General features: G+C 41.3%; 1 protein-coding gene across 3 annotated transcripts in view; it reads left to right on the forward strand.

The window, feature by feature from the left end:
• The window catches only part of unc13bb (unc-13 homolog Bb (C. elegans)), a 51,669-nt gene that overhangs the window by 30,335 nt on the left and 3,815 nt on the right, over positions 1–17,519 (forward strand). Inside the window, exons 2-27 of one of the 3 annotated variants that reach the window (XM_019893736.1) lie at positions 586–2,766; positions 3,003–3,025; positions 3,463–3,509; positions 3,699–3,777; positions 4,074–4,079; positions 5,839–5,913; positions 6,007–6,226; positions 6,302–6,529; positions 6,648–6,789; positions 6,890–7,059; positions 8,198–8,313; positions 9,261–9,424; positions 9,741–9,891; positions 11,526–11,594; positions 11,808–11,897; positions 12,082–12,219; positions 12,321–12,451; positions 12,531–12,616; positions 13,428–13,554; positions 13,639–13,735; positions 13,805–13,948; positions 14,314–14,391; positions 14,512–14,589; positions 16,899–16,987; positions 17,079–17,225; positions 17,311–17,434. In XM_019893736.1, the coding sequence (XP_019749295.1) occupies positions 687–2,766; positions 3,003–3,025; positions 3,463–3,509; positions 3,699–3,777; positions 4,074–4,079; positions 5,839–5,913; positions 6,007–6,226; positions 6,302–6,529; positions 6,648–6,789; positions 6,890–7,059; positions 8,198–8,313; positions 9,261–9,424; positions 9,741–9,891; positions 11,526–11,594; positions 11,808–11,897; positions 12,082–12,219; positions 12,321–12,451; positions 12,531–12,616; positions 13,428–13,554; positions 13,639–13,735; positions 13,805–13,948; positions 14,314–14,391; positions 14,512–14,589; positions 16,899–16,987; positions 17,079–17,225; positions 17,311–17,434 (4,899 nt within the window). In that variant the 5' untranslated portion in view covers positions 586–686. The remainder of the gene's footprint in view (positions 1–585; positions 2,767–3,002; positions 3,026–3,462; positions 3,510–3,698; positions 3,778–4,073; positions 4,080–5,838; positions 5,914–6,006; positions 6,227–6,301; positions 6,530–6,647; positions 6,790–6,889; positions 7,060–8,197; positions 8,314–9,260; positions 9,425–9,740; positions 9,892–11,525; positions 11,595–11,807; positions 11,898–12,081; positions 12,220–12,320; positions 12,452–12,530; positions 12,617–13,427; positions 13,555–13,638; positions 13,736–13,804; positions 13,949–14,313; positions 14,392–14,511; positions 14,590–16,898; positions 16,988–17,078; positions 17,226–17,310; positions 17,435–17,519) is intronic. The other 2 variants (XM_019893744.1, XM_019893753.1) reach the window with 2 other exon arrangements.

The raw sequence follows: 17,519 nt of genomic DNA on the forward strand, positions 1-17,519 counted from the left end.
GTATAGCTGAAACAGGACATGAAGCACAGATATTTGACTTGTCATCTAATTGCTGTGTTCCCAAAGCGTTGCAATTACAGAGATCGAAGCAGCTGCATGCAAGTTGTGAGCCTGATAGAGTGTATCTGTACACTGCCGCCAACCCTATTGGAGATTGTCTATTCCAGGAATTTCCTATTTGATGTATTTTTTTTAGTCTCAAGACCTAGGAATTAGGAATTTGGTACCTGCCAAGATTAAAATAGAATTTGTGTTGCCCAGCATCTGCATTGCATACATGTATGGTAAAGAACACAAGAGACATTGAAAAGCCATAGCTTGTTGATGATTAACTCATCAGTTTACAGCGTCTTACTCTTAGAATTTACCCACGGCCCATTTTGGTTGCCTATCCTAAGTTTGCGGAACTCTGGTCTATACTCTCTAAGGTACAATTAAAAAAAATAATAAATATTGGCTCTGAATTTTCTGAAGGAAATTGAATTTTGTTATACTTGCAAACATCGAGTTTAAGTCAATGCTTTAGTATTGTTACTATTTTGCTAATAATCACAGAACTGATTTTCTTTTGTCTGACCTTGCCAGGCGCAGAAGATGATTGCTTCTATTAATCGGAAGATGTATTGCTGTGGAATCGCAGTGTTTTTTTCTTTCAAGCGGACATAGCTAAGCAAGAGCGTCACTTCATGGAGATGTTCCCCAAAGGACGCCTCGATGGACAAGATAACATAAAAGAAGTTCACGTTCTTCCGCAATCCCCCATGGGTCTCCTGGTGGAACAAAGTTTCAACATACCACCAGAGAACAACAGACTGGAGGCCAATCAGTCCTTTACTCAATCACGAATGAACAGCTGTTCTGATTCTGAGTCTGGGATTTCTGCTGTGAAAGATACTCAGATACCTCATATAATAAAAAATATCCAGATTGAGGAAACTAAACAGGACGAGGACCAAGGCTCGAATAATATAGTGGATCATATCCTGAAAGAGCTGAAAGGCATAAATAAGATCCAGGAGGAAATATCAGACCTGAGGCAGTATCTAACGTCTGTACGAGGTTCAGTGGATGAAGTGTCTTGTTGTGTTGATGCAGTGCTAAGTGAAATTGATGAGTTATACTCTGGAGCTTCTGCTGCACCTCACTGTAGTCCAGTTTCTCAAACACACAGAACCAGGCGAGGAAGCCTGGGAAGACAGAATGCTGTAACGTCACCTCTCAAGAGAGACACTGCTCTATCGCCTGATTGGAAAAAACATGGAAATATTTCTGGTGGTTCACCGTCTCATAGAACTTCCAAGCAATCGACTCTCAATCACCTTGCCCACCAGTCCAACCAACAACCAGTCCAGGAGATGGCCTTGCAAAGCTCAAATATACAAGTTCTTTGTGCTGCAAAACAAGAGCTCCTTTGTCTTCATCAATGTCAGGACTACCGAAGTAACCACACTTTGTCATCCTGTCCTTGCTCAGATGCAGGATTTCTTTGTGCTGACCCAGAGCATGGCAGGTGGCCTGCTGATTATCAACAGTTCAATATCTGTGGGGAGGGAGATTGGAGTGAGGGTGAAGTCTCCTCTGCAAACAGTGAAGAATTACATGTTTGGGACTACTGTTGTACAGAGACACAAAGCAGCACACCGGGTCATTCTTCACACACTAGTTCTGAACACCTCTCATTACTTTTTGGAATTCATTACAACTCTCCGTCATGTTCTCCTAGTTTGGACAACAGAAATAAAGGACTACAGAAGGATGAAACAGATTTGGCATGTGTCTGTTCCGTTAAGTACCCCTACTCACAGAAGTCAGGGTACGACGACGTGGATGCTTGTGCAAAAGCAGAGGGAGAGTGTTCCTCCATGAATTTTTCCAATGAGCTGTTGACAGACGGTGAGGGTGGTCACCTGGAGCCTCATTCACTGTGCAATGACTATCCACCATCTGGTGACACTCTTGAACTGGGATTAGCAGAGAGTTTGGAGAGGGACTGGGACTGGACAGATCACAGCATCTCAAGAGATGATGGAGGAGAATCTTTGTCACAACATTCTGTTGAGATTTCTCCGAGGTTGGGTTTTGATATTCCAACTTTTAGCAAGGCGGTATTAAGTTTTAGGTCTTCTTTTAAGGGGGCGCTGAAACAGTTTGACGTGCTCAACCCTGACAATTTGGAAGATGATATCTCAGAAGCATCTCTGTCCCTCATTACATGTGCCGATGAAGCAACAGAGTCGATCATCACTGCTTGTCATACAGAAGAAGTGTCCAACAATCACACTTCATGTGTCCCCACCAATGACGACCGTGAGGCCTCAGACTTTAGGGATTTTGGACAGATATTGGAGAAAGAGTCATGTTCAACTCAAGCATTGCACCAACAGACAGGCCACACTCTGTCAACTGTAACAAACAGAAGGGATATTGAGGTGTTACAAAGCAAAGAAGAATATCAAATTAATTTGGAAACGTCCAGCCTTTACCTTCAACCAAATTCTTGCCTGGTCATCCAGTGTGAGAGTCCATTGAATGCATCGCCCAGTTCAGACAAAGTACCCTTCGGTTCTCCAAGTGAAATCAACAACTTTGAGGAGGTCGGAAAACCTACCGATGCCAATCACAAAGCACGTATAGCGAAGTTCCAGCGCATTCTTCGAGAAAAGAGGCAGATACATCAGAGGCTGTCCCAGTCTACTCAAGGTTCTCAGGGGTCTTGTGGTTCTCAAGGTTCTCAAGGATTCCGATCTCAGGAGACAGGTATTAAAGGTAATTTGAGATATATATATATATATATATATATATATATATATATATATATATATATATATATATATATATATATATATATATATATATATATATATGGTGTATATGGATGTTTGTGTGTGTGTGTGTGTGTGTGTGTGTTGAAAATGAAATGCATCTTAATGCCACACATTGAAAATGTACACATTTGCCAATCTTGATTTAAAGTCATGGGATTTTCCTTACTTTCTCCACAGAAACAGTGCAAGAAGAAGATCAGGTTGCTCCAGTTCTATTAACTCCATATTAAAGTTGAAACATTTTTCTTTTTATGCCCCATTTTACTTTTTATGCTGCCCCCCCACATCAACTCTTGTCACTGCACCGATTGATGGATTACACTGTTGAACGTCTTTCCACCGAATTTAAAGTGTGGAATCATTTTGGTGACTGTGAGGAATCAATCTATGTTTGTGAAACTGTTTCAACAAATGTATAGTTTGTGCAAATGTCTTTCATTATTTATTTAATCATTAAACATGCTTATACAGTTGAATGTTTTTTGTTTGTTTGGTTGTGTTTTTGTGTGGTATTCCATCTAAAATCAGAAAAGTGAAACTCAACCAAATGCATGTTTCATTCCTCCCCATCTCAAAACTTAAATGGATTCTTTAACCTTTGCAAATGTTCTCACTACTCATATTTTAAATCTCGCAGGTTTGTCATGACGAATCCAGTGTAAGACAAGCCTGGGTAAAACCAAGGTAAGTCAAACAGCGTTGGAAACATTTGTTTGAATGTCTATGAATTATAGCCCTATATTAAATTAAGTGCATTACGTTTTGGATTTTGGCTGTAATGATGTACCTTTCTAATCTAAAGGATGATAATAATAATAATAATAATAATAATAATACTCCATTCGCAAATGTGTTGTTTTTGTCTGAGAACAGTGGTGGACCGGGGCTTTATGGGATTGACAGCATGCCAGACCTTCGTAAAAAGAAGCCTATCGCCTTGGTTAGCGATGTGGTCAGTAGACGCATATTTCTGTTTTTATTTTTTTTGTTTATTTTTTTTAAACTTGTCTAGTTTGTGTGCATGTGTGTTTATCCTGTTGATGTTATTGGTCTTTTGACTGCATGGTTTGTACCTTTTGTGAGTTCATTTTTATGTTTGGGAGCCCAGCTATTTTTGGTTTTGGGATTTGATTAGTGTTATCATTGAAACGAATATGAAAACAAGCTGCTAATTTTTCTCTCCCTCCTCTCTTAAACCTGAAACTATTCCCCACAACTCTCTTGAATGCATTCTATCTGCCTGGTCAGGCTATGGTAAGTTATTAGAATCCAGTAAAATATCAAGTTGGATAAACAAAACACGACTTGCCTCTAACCAAAATAACCGCATGTTTTTTTTTTCTCTTTAATTGGAGCCTTCGTGTGATTTAGAAATTAATGCATTTACATGCATCTTTTCAATGACACTGGATAGCATGTCTTTTTGTCTCTAAATGACTTTTTTTCATGACGATTTAAAAAATCGTTACTTTTTTCTAGCACATCAGATGTTTGAGATTTCTATTTTGAGTTTGACGTTTTTAAGATGACAATGCTTCTCTTAAGCAAGACAGATTTTGCCATGTCCTGTAATTTAGAGCTATGCTTTTCAAAAATAACTCTACCAGTTGCTGAACCCAAGCTATTTTCTTCTTCTTATTATTATTAACTTTATTTTTTTAATAATGAAATCTGATGTGTTAGGGAAAAAAAACAAGGGCAGATTCTAAATCAGTGCAAAACAATAAAGAAAAGTTCAGTAAAAATTTGTTGACCAGTGTTATTTAAAGATGCTTTCCCACAAAAAATTTCACTCCTCCACACAAGGGCAAAGTTTTTGGTAGCCTTGTGTTAAAGAATTAAAAACTTACTATGGTCACTGAAATAATAAAAAAAAAAAAAAAACATGACAGTTGTGTTAATTGCCTAATTGCATCGTGCAAAACCGTAAAGCCCCTTGGACAATATGCTTGGGACATACTAAACAAAGCTGGGGCTTTTTTTTCCCCTTTTTTTTTTTTAACCAAGTCACATCATCTGACATTTACATGTCAACGAGAACATTCCAAGGACAGAATACTGTTCCTAAAATTAAACCCGGAGGAGGCGCTGTTATGTTCCAGGGCTGCTTTTCTACTTCCGACCGGTCTTTGGTCTGTGCAGGGTATAATGAAATCTCGAGACTACTAGGGCATTCTGGGGCATTCCCTGTGTCAGAAACCTTGGTCTGAGCAACATTCCAGGATAATGGCCCAAACCCACCGTGAAAATCACCTACAAATGGCTAAGAACAAAACATTCTGTCCTAGCCATCTGCCACTCCAGATGGAAATCCAATTGTGCATCCGCGGAAGGAGCCGGAACTTACATCTAGGCGAAGGCACAATCAGTAACCTGAGAAAGCTGGAGCAATTTGCACAAGAGTAGTTCCAACATAACGACACATGTAAGGCTCATTAAGAGTTACCAAAGTCATTTGATTGCATTGATCTCCTAAAAAGGATGTGCAACAAAAATTTAATGTAGGTTAAAAGGCTAAAAACATTGCCAACTTGTTGTAACTTTATTTGTAGTAAATTTGTAGTGTTTACCTTTGTCAGTTTATTTCAGTGACCACTGTATTTTTTTAAATCGTTATTATTATTTCTTTTTTTTTCTGTAATGGCATATCGCCAATTTTGCCAATGTGTTTATGGGCTTGTATCGTTCCTCAAACTGTACAACAACGACCCCCAATAAACTAACACTCTCATGGCTCTTTGTTTTATATATCCAACTCAACACTTCATCGTAATCCTCACTTCTGTAGTTCCTTTAACCTAATATTTCTCACAGTGGCTTTCTGACCATTGGGTAATGACCTGGGGAAAATGACAAACCTACCGACAACCCTTTCAAACCTTCCACCTCCCTCAAAACACTGGCCTCCGTTTTAGTAATCTCTCACAGTTTGGTTTGGTTGTGGGTTATGAATATCTGTGTTTATAAATACTGTTTGTCAAACGATTGCCATAACATTCTCCCTGTTCTCCAGTCCCTTGTCCAAGCTCGTAAGGCAGGCATCGCATCTGCGATGGCTGCGCGATCTTCCATCAAGGATGAGGAGCTGGTGAGCTCGACAAAAATGAGATTGAGGTCAAGGGTTTCCACCATCATTCTGTTAACGCTACTATTTTCTCTCTCTTCTTCCGGAACAAAACAGAAAAACCACGTGTACAAGAAAACCCTTCAAGCGCTGATCTATCCAATATCATGCACCACGCCACATAACTTTGAAGTGTGGACCGCCACAACGCCCACGTATTGTTATGAGTGTGAGGGGCTGCTGTGGGGAATTGCGCGACAAGGCGTCCGCTGCTCAGAGTGTGGTGTCAAGTGTCACGAAAAGTGTCAGGAACTGCTGAATGCTGACTGTCTGCAACGTGAGTATGTGTACAATTTGCCATTTTCGCTTTACATTTCCGTCCTCACAGACTCTTCAACTGGTTCATGATTAGGCGCTGCCGAGAAGAGTTCTAAACATGGAGCTGAGGACCGCACTCAGAATATCATCATGGCAATGAAGGACAGAATGAAGATCAGGGAAAGGAACAAACCTGAAATTTTTGAACTTATCAGGGAGGTTTTTATTATCAGCAAAACTCTTCATTTGCAGCAGATGAAGGCAATCAAACAAAGCGTACTAGATGGTACGTCAAAGTGGTCTGCCAAGGTCACTATCACAGGTGGGCCCATAACTAGAACTAAAATAATTTAACCAGAAATGATGAAAACATGTCATGCAATAGAAATAACTGACAATGGATTATTTTCTTCCTCATCTTTTATCCACCAATATTCTAGTTGTTTGTGCCCAAGGACTTCAGGCAAAGGATAAGACAGGATCCAGTGATCCGTATGTCACAGTGCAGGTGGGCAAGACAAAGAAGAGGACCAAGACCATCTATGGCAACCTCAATCCAGTGTGGGAGGAGAAATATCACTTGTGAGTAACAATTTTATCTTGGTTAATCCGGCCAAATGAGTGAATTTGAGACTTTTTTTTTTGCATTTAATTCTGATTTCTTCATTTACCTTTATATTAGTGAATGCCACAATTCGTCAGACAGAATCAAGGTGCGGGTGTGGGATGAGGATGATGACATCAAGTCAAGAGTCAAGCAACGTCTTAAGAGAGAATCTGATGACTTCCTTGGCCAGAGTATTATTGAAGTCCGAACACTGAGTGGAGAAATGGATGTCTGGTACAATCTGGGTCAGTGTATTTACTGTACATTGAAAGAAAAAGGAACATTGATTGTTGAATTGGTGCTTTTTTTTTGTACTGTGTGAAGTTGCGCGGCTCACTGTCATTCACTCGAGTGGACCCGGTGGGGTGCCTGCGACTTGCAAAAAAAAATTACCAGAAGCCTTACTATTTCATCCAATTGGTACATATGAACTTGTAAATATGGTTAAGTGTTGCTGTAAAGCACAATATATGTATGGTGTAGTTTTACGACGGCGGCCGGCTTTCTTGCTCGCTTAAAACCACAAAATGGGCTTGTGCAGTTGAGTTACTTGCTGCATCGCTTAAAGAAGGGTCGACATCTGTCGGATAATCAGATCACAGTGAAGTCCGGACCCTCCTCAGCCTATGTTCTCGAACCAGGTTGGGAGAAGTTCAGAGGAAAGATTCCACTCTCACTACATGGCCTTGAAAAAGTGTCAAGGAAAAGCGACCAATAGGGCTTAAACAGGCTGTTTCAAGGCTGAACCGGTGCAATAGAACCAAACACACACCGCCCCAAAAAAAGAAATTGTGATAAAACAGGCATGCTACAGAGCTTTAAAATTAAAATACTCAACCAACTTAGCAGGACACTGGTTCACTAATGTCATTTATATTGGCTTAATTAAGGTGGTGAGAAGATTTTGGAGCAGAAAGAAATTAAGTCATTCAAATACTGATACATTTAACAAAATGTTCCTTTTCTTCATCATCTGGTCCAAAATACGCCAAGAAACCTCTCACCCCCCGCCATCCTTCTCCTCCTTATGTGTGATTATCAAGTAGCCATGCTCGAGTTAGAAATCGACCGTTCCAATGACATGTATGAATTACCCTTAATGGTGAGCCTGTCAGAGCAAATAGCAGGGTCGAATCGCAAGGCGCTCCGCCTACAGAAAAACCCCCGCTCATGTCTTCGGTGAACAGACACAGATCCATACAGCCCACCACTTCTGTATCCCCACCACCCTCACTCTTGAGAGCTTTTATTAGAAGCAACAGCTCCATCAAAGTGGAACCACTGACAGGCCATGCAAATAGACTTTGAAGGGCTGAGTGTTAACCAGGTTTTCGTCTGGCACCACATTTGTTTTATCTGACCTAGTTTTGTGTTAAATTACAGAGAAGAGGACAGACAAGTCAGCCGTGTCAGGGGCTATCCGCCTACAAATCAACGTAGAGATCAAGGGGGAAGAGAAGGTGGCGCCATACCATGTGCAGTATACCTGTTTGCATGAGGTAATTTAATCATTCACAAAGCAGACGGTCAATTTAAAAGACTTCAGTAGTACATTGTGGACACCGCCTGCAGGACATTCGATTTGTTTAGCTTTTCGAAAGGTCACCGCGCACAACCTTGTTGCAACACCTCTTTTGGGAACTAGTATTGCCTCTCTATGCTTGTTTGAGGAGTCAAAACAACAAACCTGCACACACAGCTCACATCCTTAGCAACTTCACACAAGCGAACTTCATTACAACTTCAAGAAAATGATGTTCAATCAGTTTTTGTCTTTCTTGCGAGTGTCAGTCAAACATGAAATTTACCTTTGTAAATAAAGGCAGTTTTTTGTTGTTGTTTTTGTTGGGGCAGGTAAAACCTTTGCAATTAAAGCCCATTAGATTTTGCACTTATAGCTGATTTAGTGGCAGAGGTGGGAGTAAGTCACATATATTCAGATCTCAAGTCATAACCTTCAGACTCAAGTTACTTTGGAAAAAAAGTCAAGCAAGTTGGGTCATCACGTGCGCACACACACACACACACACACACACACACACACACACACACACACACACACACACACACACACACACACACACACAAACATAACTTCCAGGAAAAAGACTCATTTCTCATATGGGCCCTTAACCGAAAATGAAAGAAGTTGTTGGTGACTATAAATGTGGCCGTGGTCCAATACAGTTTGGGAGAAGTTCCAACTAAAGTCAGAGTAGAAGCATTCCATTCCTGAGTACATGAACATTGTCATATTTGTCACTTAGCTGAACCCGATGATTACACTTGGCTCATGCGCTGAAATGCTTTGGGTTGCACTGTATTTCCCAATGGTCTTCTTTCAGTTGAGAACAGTTCCACCTTTTCCCTTCTTAAGAATGAAATGTCACAATACAACATGCATACAATGACGACTAATGAATTTAACGCTTTTTATTCCATCTAGAACCTGTTCCACCACTCTACAGATATCCATGGACATGGTGTGGTGAAAATCCCAGAGGCACGCGGAGACGACGCATGGAAAGTTTACTTTGATGACGTGCCACAAGACATCGTGGATGAGTTTGCCATGCGTTACGGAATCGAATCAATTTACCAGGCCATGACGTACGTTTGAGATCACAAATGTGCCATCACTTTACCCGACATTTAGTTCATCCCTCCTCGGCATTGAATATTAGCCTCCAAAATGAATTAAAACTCTGTAAATTATTTGTAGGGTGACTGCATTTCCTGGTAGCTTTCATTCGTCAGCCTAATGCTGCCAGATTTCTTCTGCACGATGGCTTGACTAATTAATGATGGAGATATTTGTGTTGAAACAAACCCCTTGACGGATAGCGGACAGGCTTGAGCATGAATCAAAGTTGTAAGATGCTTTAGCGTTGAATTTGTCATGAGTTTCGTACACTGCTATTTGCAGGCACTTTGCTTGCCTGTCTTCTAAATACATGTGCCCCGGGGTTCCTGCGGTGATGAGTACGCTGCTCGCCAACATCAACGCCTTCTACGCTCACACAACCGCCTCCACCAATGTGTCCGCCTCCGACCGTTTTGCGGCCTCCAATTTTGGGGTTTGTACAGACACACACAGACACAAATACCGTATTTTCCGCACTATAAGGCGCACCTAAAAGCATTCGGTTTTCTCAAGTGTGCCTTATAATCCAATGCGCCTTATATATGGATCAATATTCAGAGTTCTTGGACGTAGTATTTTAAAGGGTCTGTAAAGCGCTTTGTTACAGTTGCAGCGGTTGTGAAAGTGCAATATAAATAAAGCTGTATTGTATTCCCTTTAGCGTAGCTCCATGTAGTGGATGGATAACGCAACCGCAGCCATTATTGTCGCTTCTATTCTCTACTCCTTCTAATGCGGTGCGCCTTATACATGAACACCGTTTTAAAATAGGCCACTCATTGAAAGTGCGCCTTGTAGTCCAAAGTGCCTTATCGTGAGGAAAATATGGTACACGACTCACAAAAAGTTAGGGACATTTGGCTTTCAGGTGAAATATCAGGACGAGCCTAAAATGCATTCAAAACTTTACAGGTGAACTTAATGTGACCCTCTCTAAGCTTTTTAATGCACCAGTCCGACTGTTAAATGTTTCAGTACTTTTTGCACAAGTTGCTGTTCAATAAAGGGAGCTGAACGGCAAAATTCACAACAGGATTTTAATCTTTGAATTGACCAAAATGTTCTGGTTCAATTAGAGCTGGTGTTTAAACAGTCAACATCATACTGTTCACATTATGACATCATGAGACCAAAACGACACCTAACAATGGATCAACAGTACCTCAAAGAGGATGTTTTCAGACGGAAGTGGCCACTGAGCTTAGAGTGTCACAGAGTGTCATCAGCACACCGCTCAACTCCAGGAACGTTGAAGGGAGATGAGAGGTACCCAAGTGTCACATCAGACCATGAAACCAAAACGTTTTTGTCAGTGTGGTCTGTGTGCTAGACCACCTGCAAGGGTACCTAACCACACCACTGGACACGGGCGTCATCGTCTTGCATGGGTCAGGGAGCATTTACGCCGGCCAAGGGATCAGTGGGCCTCAGTGCTGTTCTCGGATGAAATTCGATTCATGTTGAGCAGAAATGATGACAACACGATGTTAGGGACGTCAAGGAGAGCGCTTTGCATCTGCCACTGTTGTCACCAGCCGAGCTTTTTGGTGGTGACGGTGTTACAGTGTGGGCAGGTGTGTCCAGACGGTACAGAACTGCCCTATGCTTTGTCAAAAGCCCATACGACCCGAACAACATTATTAATCCAGTGATTGTGCCCATACATGAACATCAGGGGCCTAATTTCATTTTCATAGATGACAATGCTCCAGTTTATTGAAGTCACATCAATAAGCTGGGGACAGTTATGGGAGACTGGTGCACCTCAAATGGAATGGCCTGCACTTTCTACTGACCTGAATCTAATTGAAAACCTGTGGGATCAGCTGAGTCGCCGTATGGAGGCTTGAAACTCTGCACCCCAAAACCTCAATGACCTGAGAAACTTTTGTTTCTATGAATCCGTAAATAAATTTCACCTGAAAAGCAAAATATCCCAAACATTTTGTGAGCGGTGTATGTTTTCACTTTCTATTCAGTTTCAGCTGCGTCCAGTGTTGATTTGCCTTACACTTTTATGTTCAGTACGTGTTCTTCTAAAAACCCTCAATACAATCTCCTCTCCAGAAAGAACGCTTTATTAAGCTTCTCGACCAGTTGCACAACTCCTTGCGCATTGACCTCTCTACCTACAGGGTAAGAAATAATTCCGTGTCTTTTTGGTTCTTTTCCACCTTATTTGACTGTCTGCATGTCCAAACTGACAAAGCAATGCATTGCAACATTTGTTTGAAACCATACCAAATAAAACTTAATTTCCTCTCCAATGTTGCTACGTAGCACATTTAGTGAAGTACGGATTTACTTTCAACTAAAATACATCAAAAACGTTTTTTTTTTCTTTTATAGAACCACTTCCCTGCCAGTAACAAGGATCGCCTCCAGGATTTAAAATCCACCGTGGATCTTTTAACCAGCATCACATTCTTCAGAATGAAGGTAAGTGGCGGGCACTCACACACAGTTTTATCTGTCCATTGTTCAACTTTATACATTGTTGACGAACTCTTTGGGCATTAAGTTTAAGTTCAATGTATAAATATAGGCTGAAAAAAAGAAACTGAACATGGTTTTGTGTGAGGTATTCTCACTGCCAGTGCTGCTTACACCATATGGTGTTCAGGTCCAGGAGTTACAGTCTCCACCGAGAGCCAGCCAAGTTGTTCGAGACTGTGTCAAGGCTTGTCTCAACTCCACCTATGACTACATCTTCAATAACTGCCATGATCTGTACAGCCAACAGTACCAACCTGCGGAAATGGTGAGTCACACATTGATTATAGTCCTTTGTAATGCAATGATCCGGAATGTCTCCGTAGTGACAGTTAAGTGTGGCCTTTATTTATTTATTTTTTTATTCAGAGCAAGGAAGAGGTCTCTTTGGAGGACCAAGGTCCGAGTATCAAGAACTTGGACTTCTGGCCCAAGCTCATTATGCTCATTGTCTCCATCATTGAAGAGGACAGGAACTCCTACACCCCCGTGCTGAACCAGTTAGTGTCTAACCAATTTGTCTCAGAATTGATTCGAATTCCTCTATTCGTCGCTTACATTACTTGATATGCATTCTAGGTTTCCTCAAGAATTGAATGTCGGGAAGGTGTCAGCCGAAGTCATGTGGACATTGTTTGCGCAAGACATAAAGTATGCTATGGAAGGTACGTGACTCTGGGGTTGATTAGCAAAGTTATGCTACCTCGATTTGCTATATCATGATTCACAGTTTCGGCAAGATAAATATTTTAATTTGACTACAGTACGCTATCTTCTTTGGTACTTACGATGCAACATACGCAGCCAGTGGCCTCATTTGACGCCTGTTTGGTCAACTTACATTGTTCGTAACGGATGGACTTACTCAACAACAGCCAAAAAGGAAGTGCGGAGAACCGAAGTTCTCGACGAGAAAGTACACTATAAAAGCAACAAAGAATACAGTCGCGCAGGCATTTATCCCAGGAGTGTCCTAGCAATTTTCCACCGCATAGCAAAGCCGCACCATTCCCCAAAGTGTGTGACAGCTTTTATATCATAATTGAGCTCATGTCCCCAAGATATATTCTCATGTGGACCACGGCAGGAGAAAAATTTCTGTTTCGCACATTAAAGAATCAAAATAGTGCTCCCTTCTTTTGGCTCTACGTCTTACCCAGAGTCATCTTCAACAGGCCGCGGCCTTCCATAACCCCAAACAGGAGAAGCACAAAAGCAAATTGGTTGATGGATAAAATGTGTGTGTCTCACTATCATTACTTCAAATGTCTTTGGTTTCAAAGAGCTTCCTGGCCAATGAAGTTCCCATCAAATTGGAAAAAATACAGCAAGTTAATGGTTCTGTGGATAACATTGACATGTTTCTATCCTGTCTTCTTGTTGACCCACTACTTTGCATCGCTTGCTTCTCACCTGTTGAATTCTCATGCCACCATATCAAGCATCTGTACACTTGCTGTCTTTTTCCTCCTCCAGAACATGAAAAAAACAGACTGTGTAAAAGTACTGACTACATGAACCTGCACTTTAAAGTGAAATGGCTGTACAATGAATATGTCAAGGAGCTACCCAACTTCAAAGATGTGGTTCCAGATTACCCATCGTAAGTAATCAATTCACTGATTGGGCAATGCAAAAACAAGTTATCGGCAGGAAGAAAAAAAACAAAACTTTTTTCTCGGTCTAGATGGTTCTTGCCATTTGTGCTGCAGTGGTTGGATGAAAATGAGGATGTATCAATGGAATTTATGCACGGAGCCCTTGAGAGAGACAAAAAAGATGGGGTAAGAGGGCGCAGAACCATTTCGGAATATTTGAGTAGAAACTTCTAATCCTCGTGCGGAATCTTGCAGTTCCAGCAAACGTCTGAGCACGCTCTCTTCTCCTGCTCTGTGGTGGACATCTTTACCCAGCTCAACCAAAGCTTTGAGATCATCAAGAAACTGGAATGCCCCGACCCTAATGTCATGGCACAATACAGCCGCCGCTTCTCCAAAGTAGGAAACCGTTATTTTATTATCACATGCTGAATTTCAACTCGGCAACCGCATATTGCATGTTATGACATTGTTCAGTTTTACGGCATATGCATTTTTCAAGCGATTTGAGATATGATTCATTTATTTTTAACCATTTTTCGATCGGCCAGTGTCCCAATTGGGGAGAGAATGTGCAGCGGTATTTTTCTTGCATGAATAAGAATATTTTAGGACACTTTTTTACCCTCAAACTATAACATGATACCCTTGTGTAATGATTGTTTGTGATTATATTGTCTGAGAAGCTGGCAGGAAATCTCTCGATATAATTTCATTTTCTGAAAAGTTTACTTTTTTTTTTTTTCCTTCCCTCATCTTTTCAGACGATTGCCAAAGTTCTTTTGAAGTACAGTGCCATTCTTGACAAGAGTTTTCCTTCCTACGTTGACAAGGAGAAAATCGTAAGTGGGCATTTTACTAAAAAAATGAATCAGGATTGTTACTATGATAATCTTCTGCAAAATTTGGAATCGACTCAAGTCCATGATTGTAATCGCACTCACGTCTTTCCTCGTGTGCAGCCCTGCGTCCTGATGAATAACGTGCAGCAATTGCGAATCCTGTTGGAGAAGATGTTTGAGTGCATGGGTGCCAAACAGGTACGTGGCTGAGATGGCGCTCAATATAAAACGCCCTCCTGCTCTGTCATAACAACGAAGCATTTCCCAAATGCCAAACACATTTGAGTCAAACGGGAAAAGACATGTAGGATTTAGGTCTTACCACAGAGCAATCGTTGCTACGAACAGTATGCGTCAAGTAATATGGTTGCGTTGCTCTTTATCAATACTGTTTAGGAATTTCTTGTTGTGGAAAAAAGATATTGAGATTATTTCCTCTGCCTTTGCGTTCGACATGTACATACAGTAGCTGTAGGACGGACTGTGGTCGACATCCATCTCGTTTTGGCTTCCTGTTTGAATCCCTAGCAAGTGTCGTTCTCTAATGTAGAGCTTCTTGTGGCTGCAGTGGTCAGTTCGAAGCGAGTCGGTCAGCCATTTTGATTTCAACCAGTGTGTTCAATCTACTTTTAAAGCAAAAGCAGTTGATGGAGGAGGAAGAGGAAATAGCCGAAGAAGAGGTAGGTTGTCAGCACTGTGTGGCCATGACAGAAAGGAAATTAAAATGTCTTGTCCCACTTTTGTCTGTCTTAAACAGCAGGTGATCACTGCTCATGCGGACGTAGTGGCTCTGGTGTGTATTGTGCGTAGTTGTTAAATAGTTGTGGTCGGATTGACAGATAGACACAGTGACTTATTTGGAGTAAGTGGAACGTAGTGATGGCACTCGTGTACGTCATGTGTGAGAAAATTAGTTGTGGTCACTGCGCTGTGATGTGGGGGCGATGAACGTTTTTTTTTTTTCACACGATCCTTTCGAGAGACCGCCAGATTGGATTTTGCCGTTAGTTTCAAATTTTGTGTCAAGATGGAGACAGGTGAGCCACTTCATTAAGTACCCTTGCTCAGTTGAATGAAATTAAATATAAGGGCTGTACAAAAAAAAAAAAGCCTTTGTATACTGCTAATTTTTGATTGGCGCTGAGTTCAATTGAACAATTTGTTCATTTTTGAGGTTGGGGTTTGCAGTTAGAAGTGTGGATTCTAAATCCAATTCAAAAATTAGGCATATTTTCATTTGATATAGCTCTGGTCTTGGATCTCACTGAATTGCGCGGGTGTATCGAATGACGTGAGCAGTGAATGGACTGCGTACAGTAAATCAGTGATTGATGGTGGACATTTGTAACGTTTTTTTTTTTGGGGGGGGTCCTTGTGATTTAATTCATTTGGAATGTTTTTCAAATGAAGACCTTTTTTAAGCTTTCCTCATTATTCAGGCTGTCACCACTTCCATGGAGATACCATGATGTTTTGTCACCCCCCCCAATAGTGCAACAATAGAATGCTAGCGTGTCAGGCAAGTTACTGTACTGCATATGCAAACATGTTTGTGATCCATGTTTGCATTAAATTACATGACTTTTTTCCCCCCTATGCATCATCGTCTTTTGATTCTGGTTTTGGCATTGAGACTTAACATCATCTTTTCACTGCCTCTGTGTCAGTTTGCGGAGAGTGAGGACGAAGAAGAGGAAATAAGGGAGGAAGGGGACAAAATTCAGGTTGAGGTTTGTTGCGGTCTTAAGTGTCGCCCAAATCATTCACGTGAATTGTTTTCCATCCTATTTCTGCTCCCAGTAACATCATTAGTACGTTGACAGCTAAACCTCTTGTGGAATTTCACCGGGTGTGTGTGTAATATCATTTCTGGTGACAACAGCCATTAGTCAGTCTGTTCCAAGGCCTTTCCCAATATCGCTTCACTCATTTCCTCTGGAAGAGTTTTTGCTGACTACGTTTTTTTGCCTTTTTTTTTTTTTTATCTCTGCACCCTCACCCCCTCTCAATTATATTTTGCAATAGACTGACAGGGAGAAGGTGGGTGTCAATATGATGAACTTGCAGCATATTTTTTGAAATGATTAGTGTTTATTGATGTACTAAACCATTGTCTGACATTGCTACCACATTAAGCTGGATACTCCAGTAGAGAAGGTAAGAAGCACGTCGATCCTTTTTGTCACTTCCATTCCGTCCTGAAGCCTTCCCTCAGTGCCGCCGAGCAAAAAAAAACTTTTGCATATTCCTTCAGTGGCCCTGCATAGTAACTCTTGCCAGGCCATGATTTAAAAAAAAAAAAACACATTTATTCAGATGATGCCTTTGGATGGCCAGCTTAGCTATGCTACAGAGACATTTTCCTCTTCCTTTTTCCCTTCCCGCAAATGGAAATGTTTTGTAAAATAAAGCAGTATTTTTGAATTATTTTCAACTAGTCTATGAAGATGTGTGCCGTATCTCCGTTTAGCTAATACTTGAGTGTTTTGTGTCTATTCTTTCTGCAGATGGACACTGAGGCAAGTGATCTGCTGAACAACCTGCAAGTGAAGCTCAACAGCGTGCTGGATGAGCTCAGCGGTACATTTGGGAACAGGTAGAACCCCCGCCTACATTTCCAAGTACACACGTAGGCCTCACGCTCGATTCAACATGCATCGATGCCGACTTCCGTGTGACGCTTCCAGTTTCCAGAGCCGCATCAATGACTGCGTGCGTCAGATGGCGTCTTTGCTATACCAGATAAAAGGGCCGCTCAACGCCAACACGAAAAGCCAAGTGGAGGCCGACTCTGATAACATGCTCCGGCCACTTATGGATTTCCTGGATGGGAAGTAAGTGGTTGCACTTTCCTAGTACAATCACCGTAATGGGCCGAAACATTTCATCAGTTTTTCCTGCATGGCCTCGATTCTGCAGGTTGACGCTGTTTGCTACCATTTGCGAGAAGACTGTTTTGAAACGCGTGCTCAAGGAACTGTGGAGGATTGTGATGACCAATCTGGAGAAGACTATTGTCCTGCCCCAGGGCAATGACACCTTTGTAAGTGTATGATTTGCATTTGGTTAGAATGCGTTATTATGCTGATTTATTTGAGTTGCGGTTGACAAGAAAATGCATCTCGCGC

This window comes from Hippocampus comes, unplaced genomic scaffold (genome assembly GCF_001891065.2).
Source record: "Hippocampus comes isolate QL1 unplaced genomic scaffold, H_comes_QL1_v1.1 scaffold123, whole genome shotgun sequence".
Classification (NCBI taxonomy): domain Eukaryota; kingdom Metazoa; phylum Chordata; class Actinopteri; order Syngnathiformes; family Syngnathidae; genus Hippocampus; species Hippocampus comes.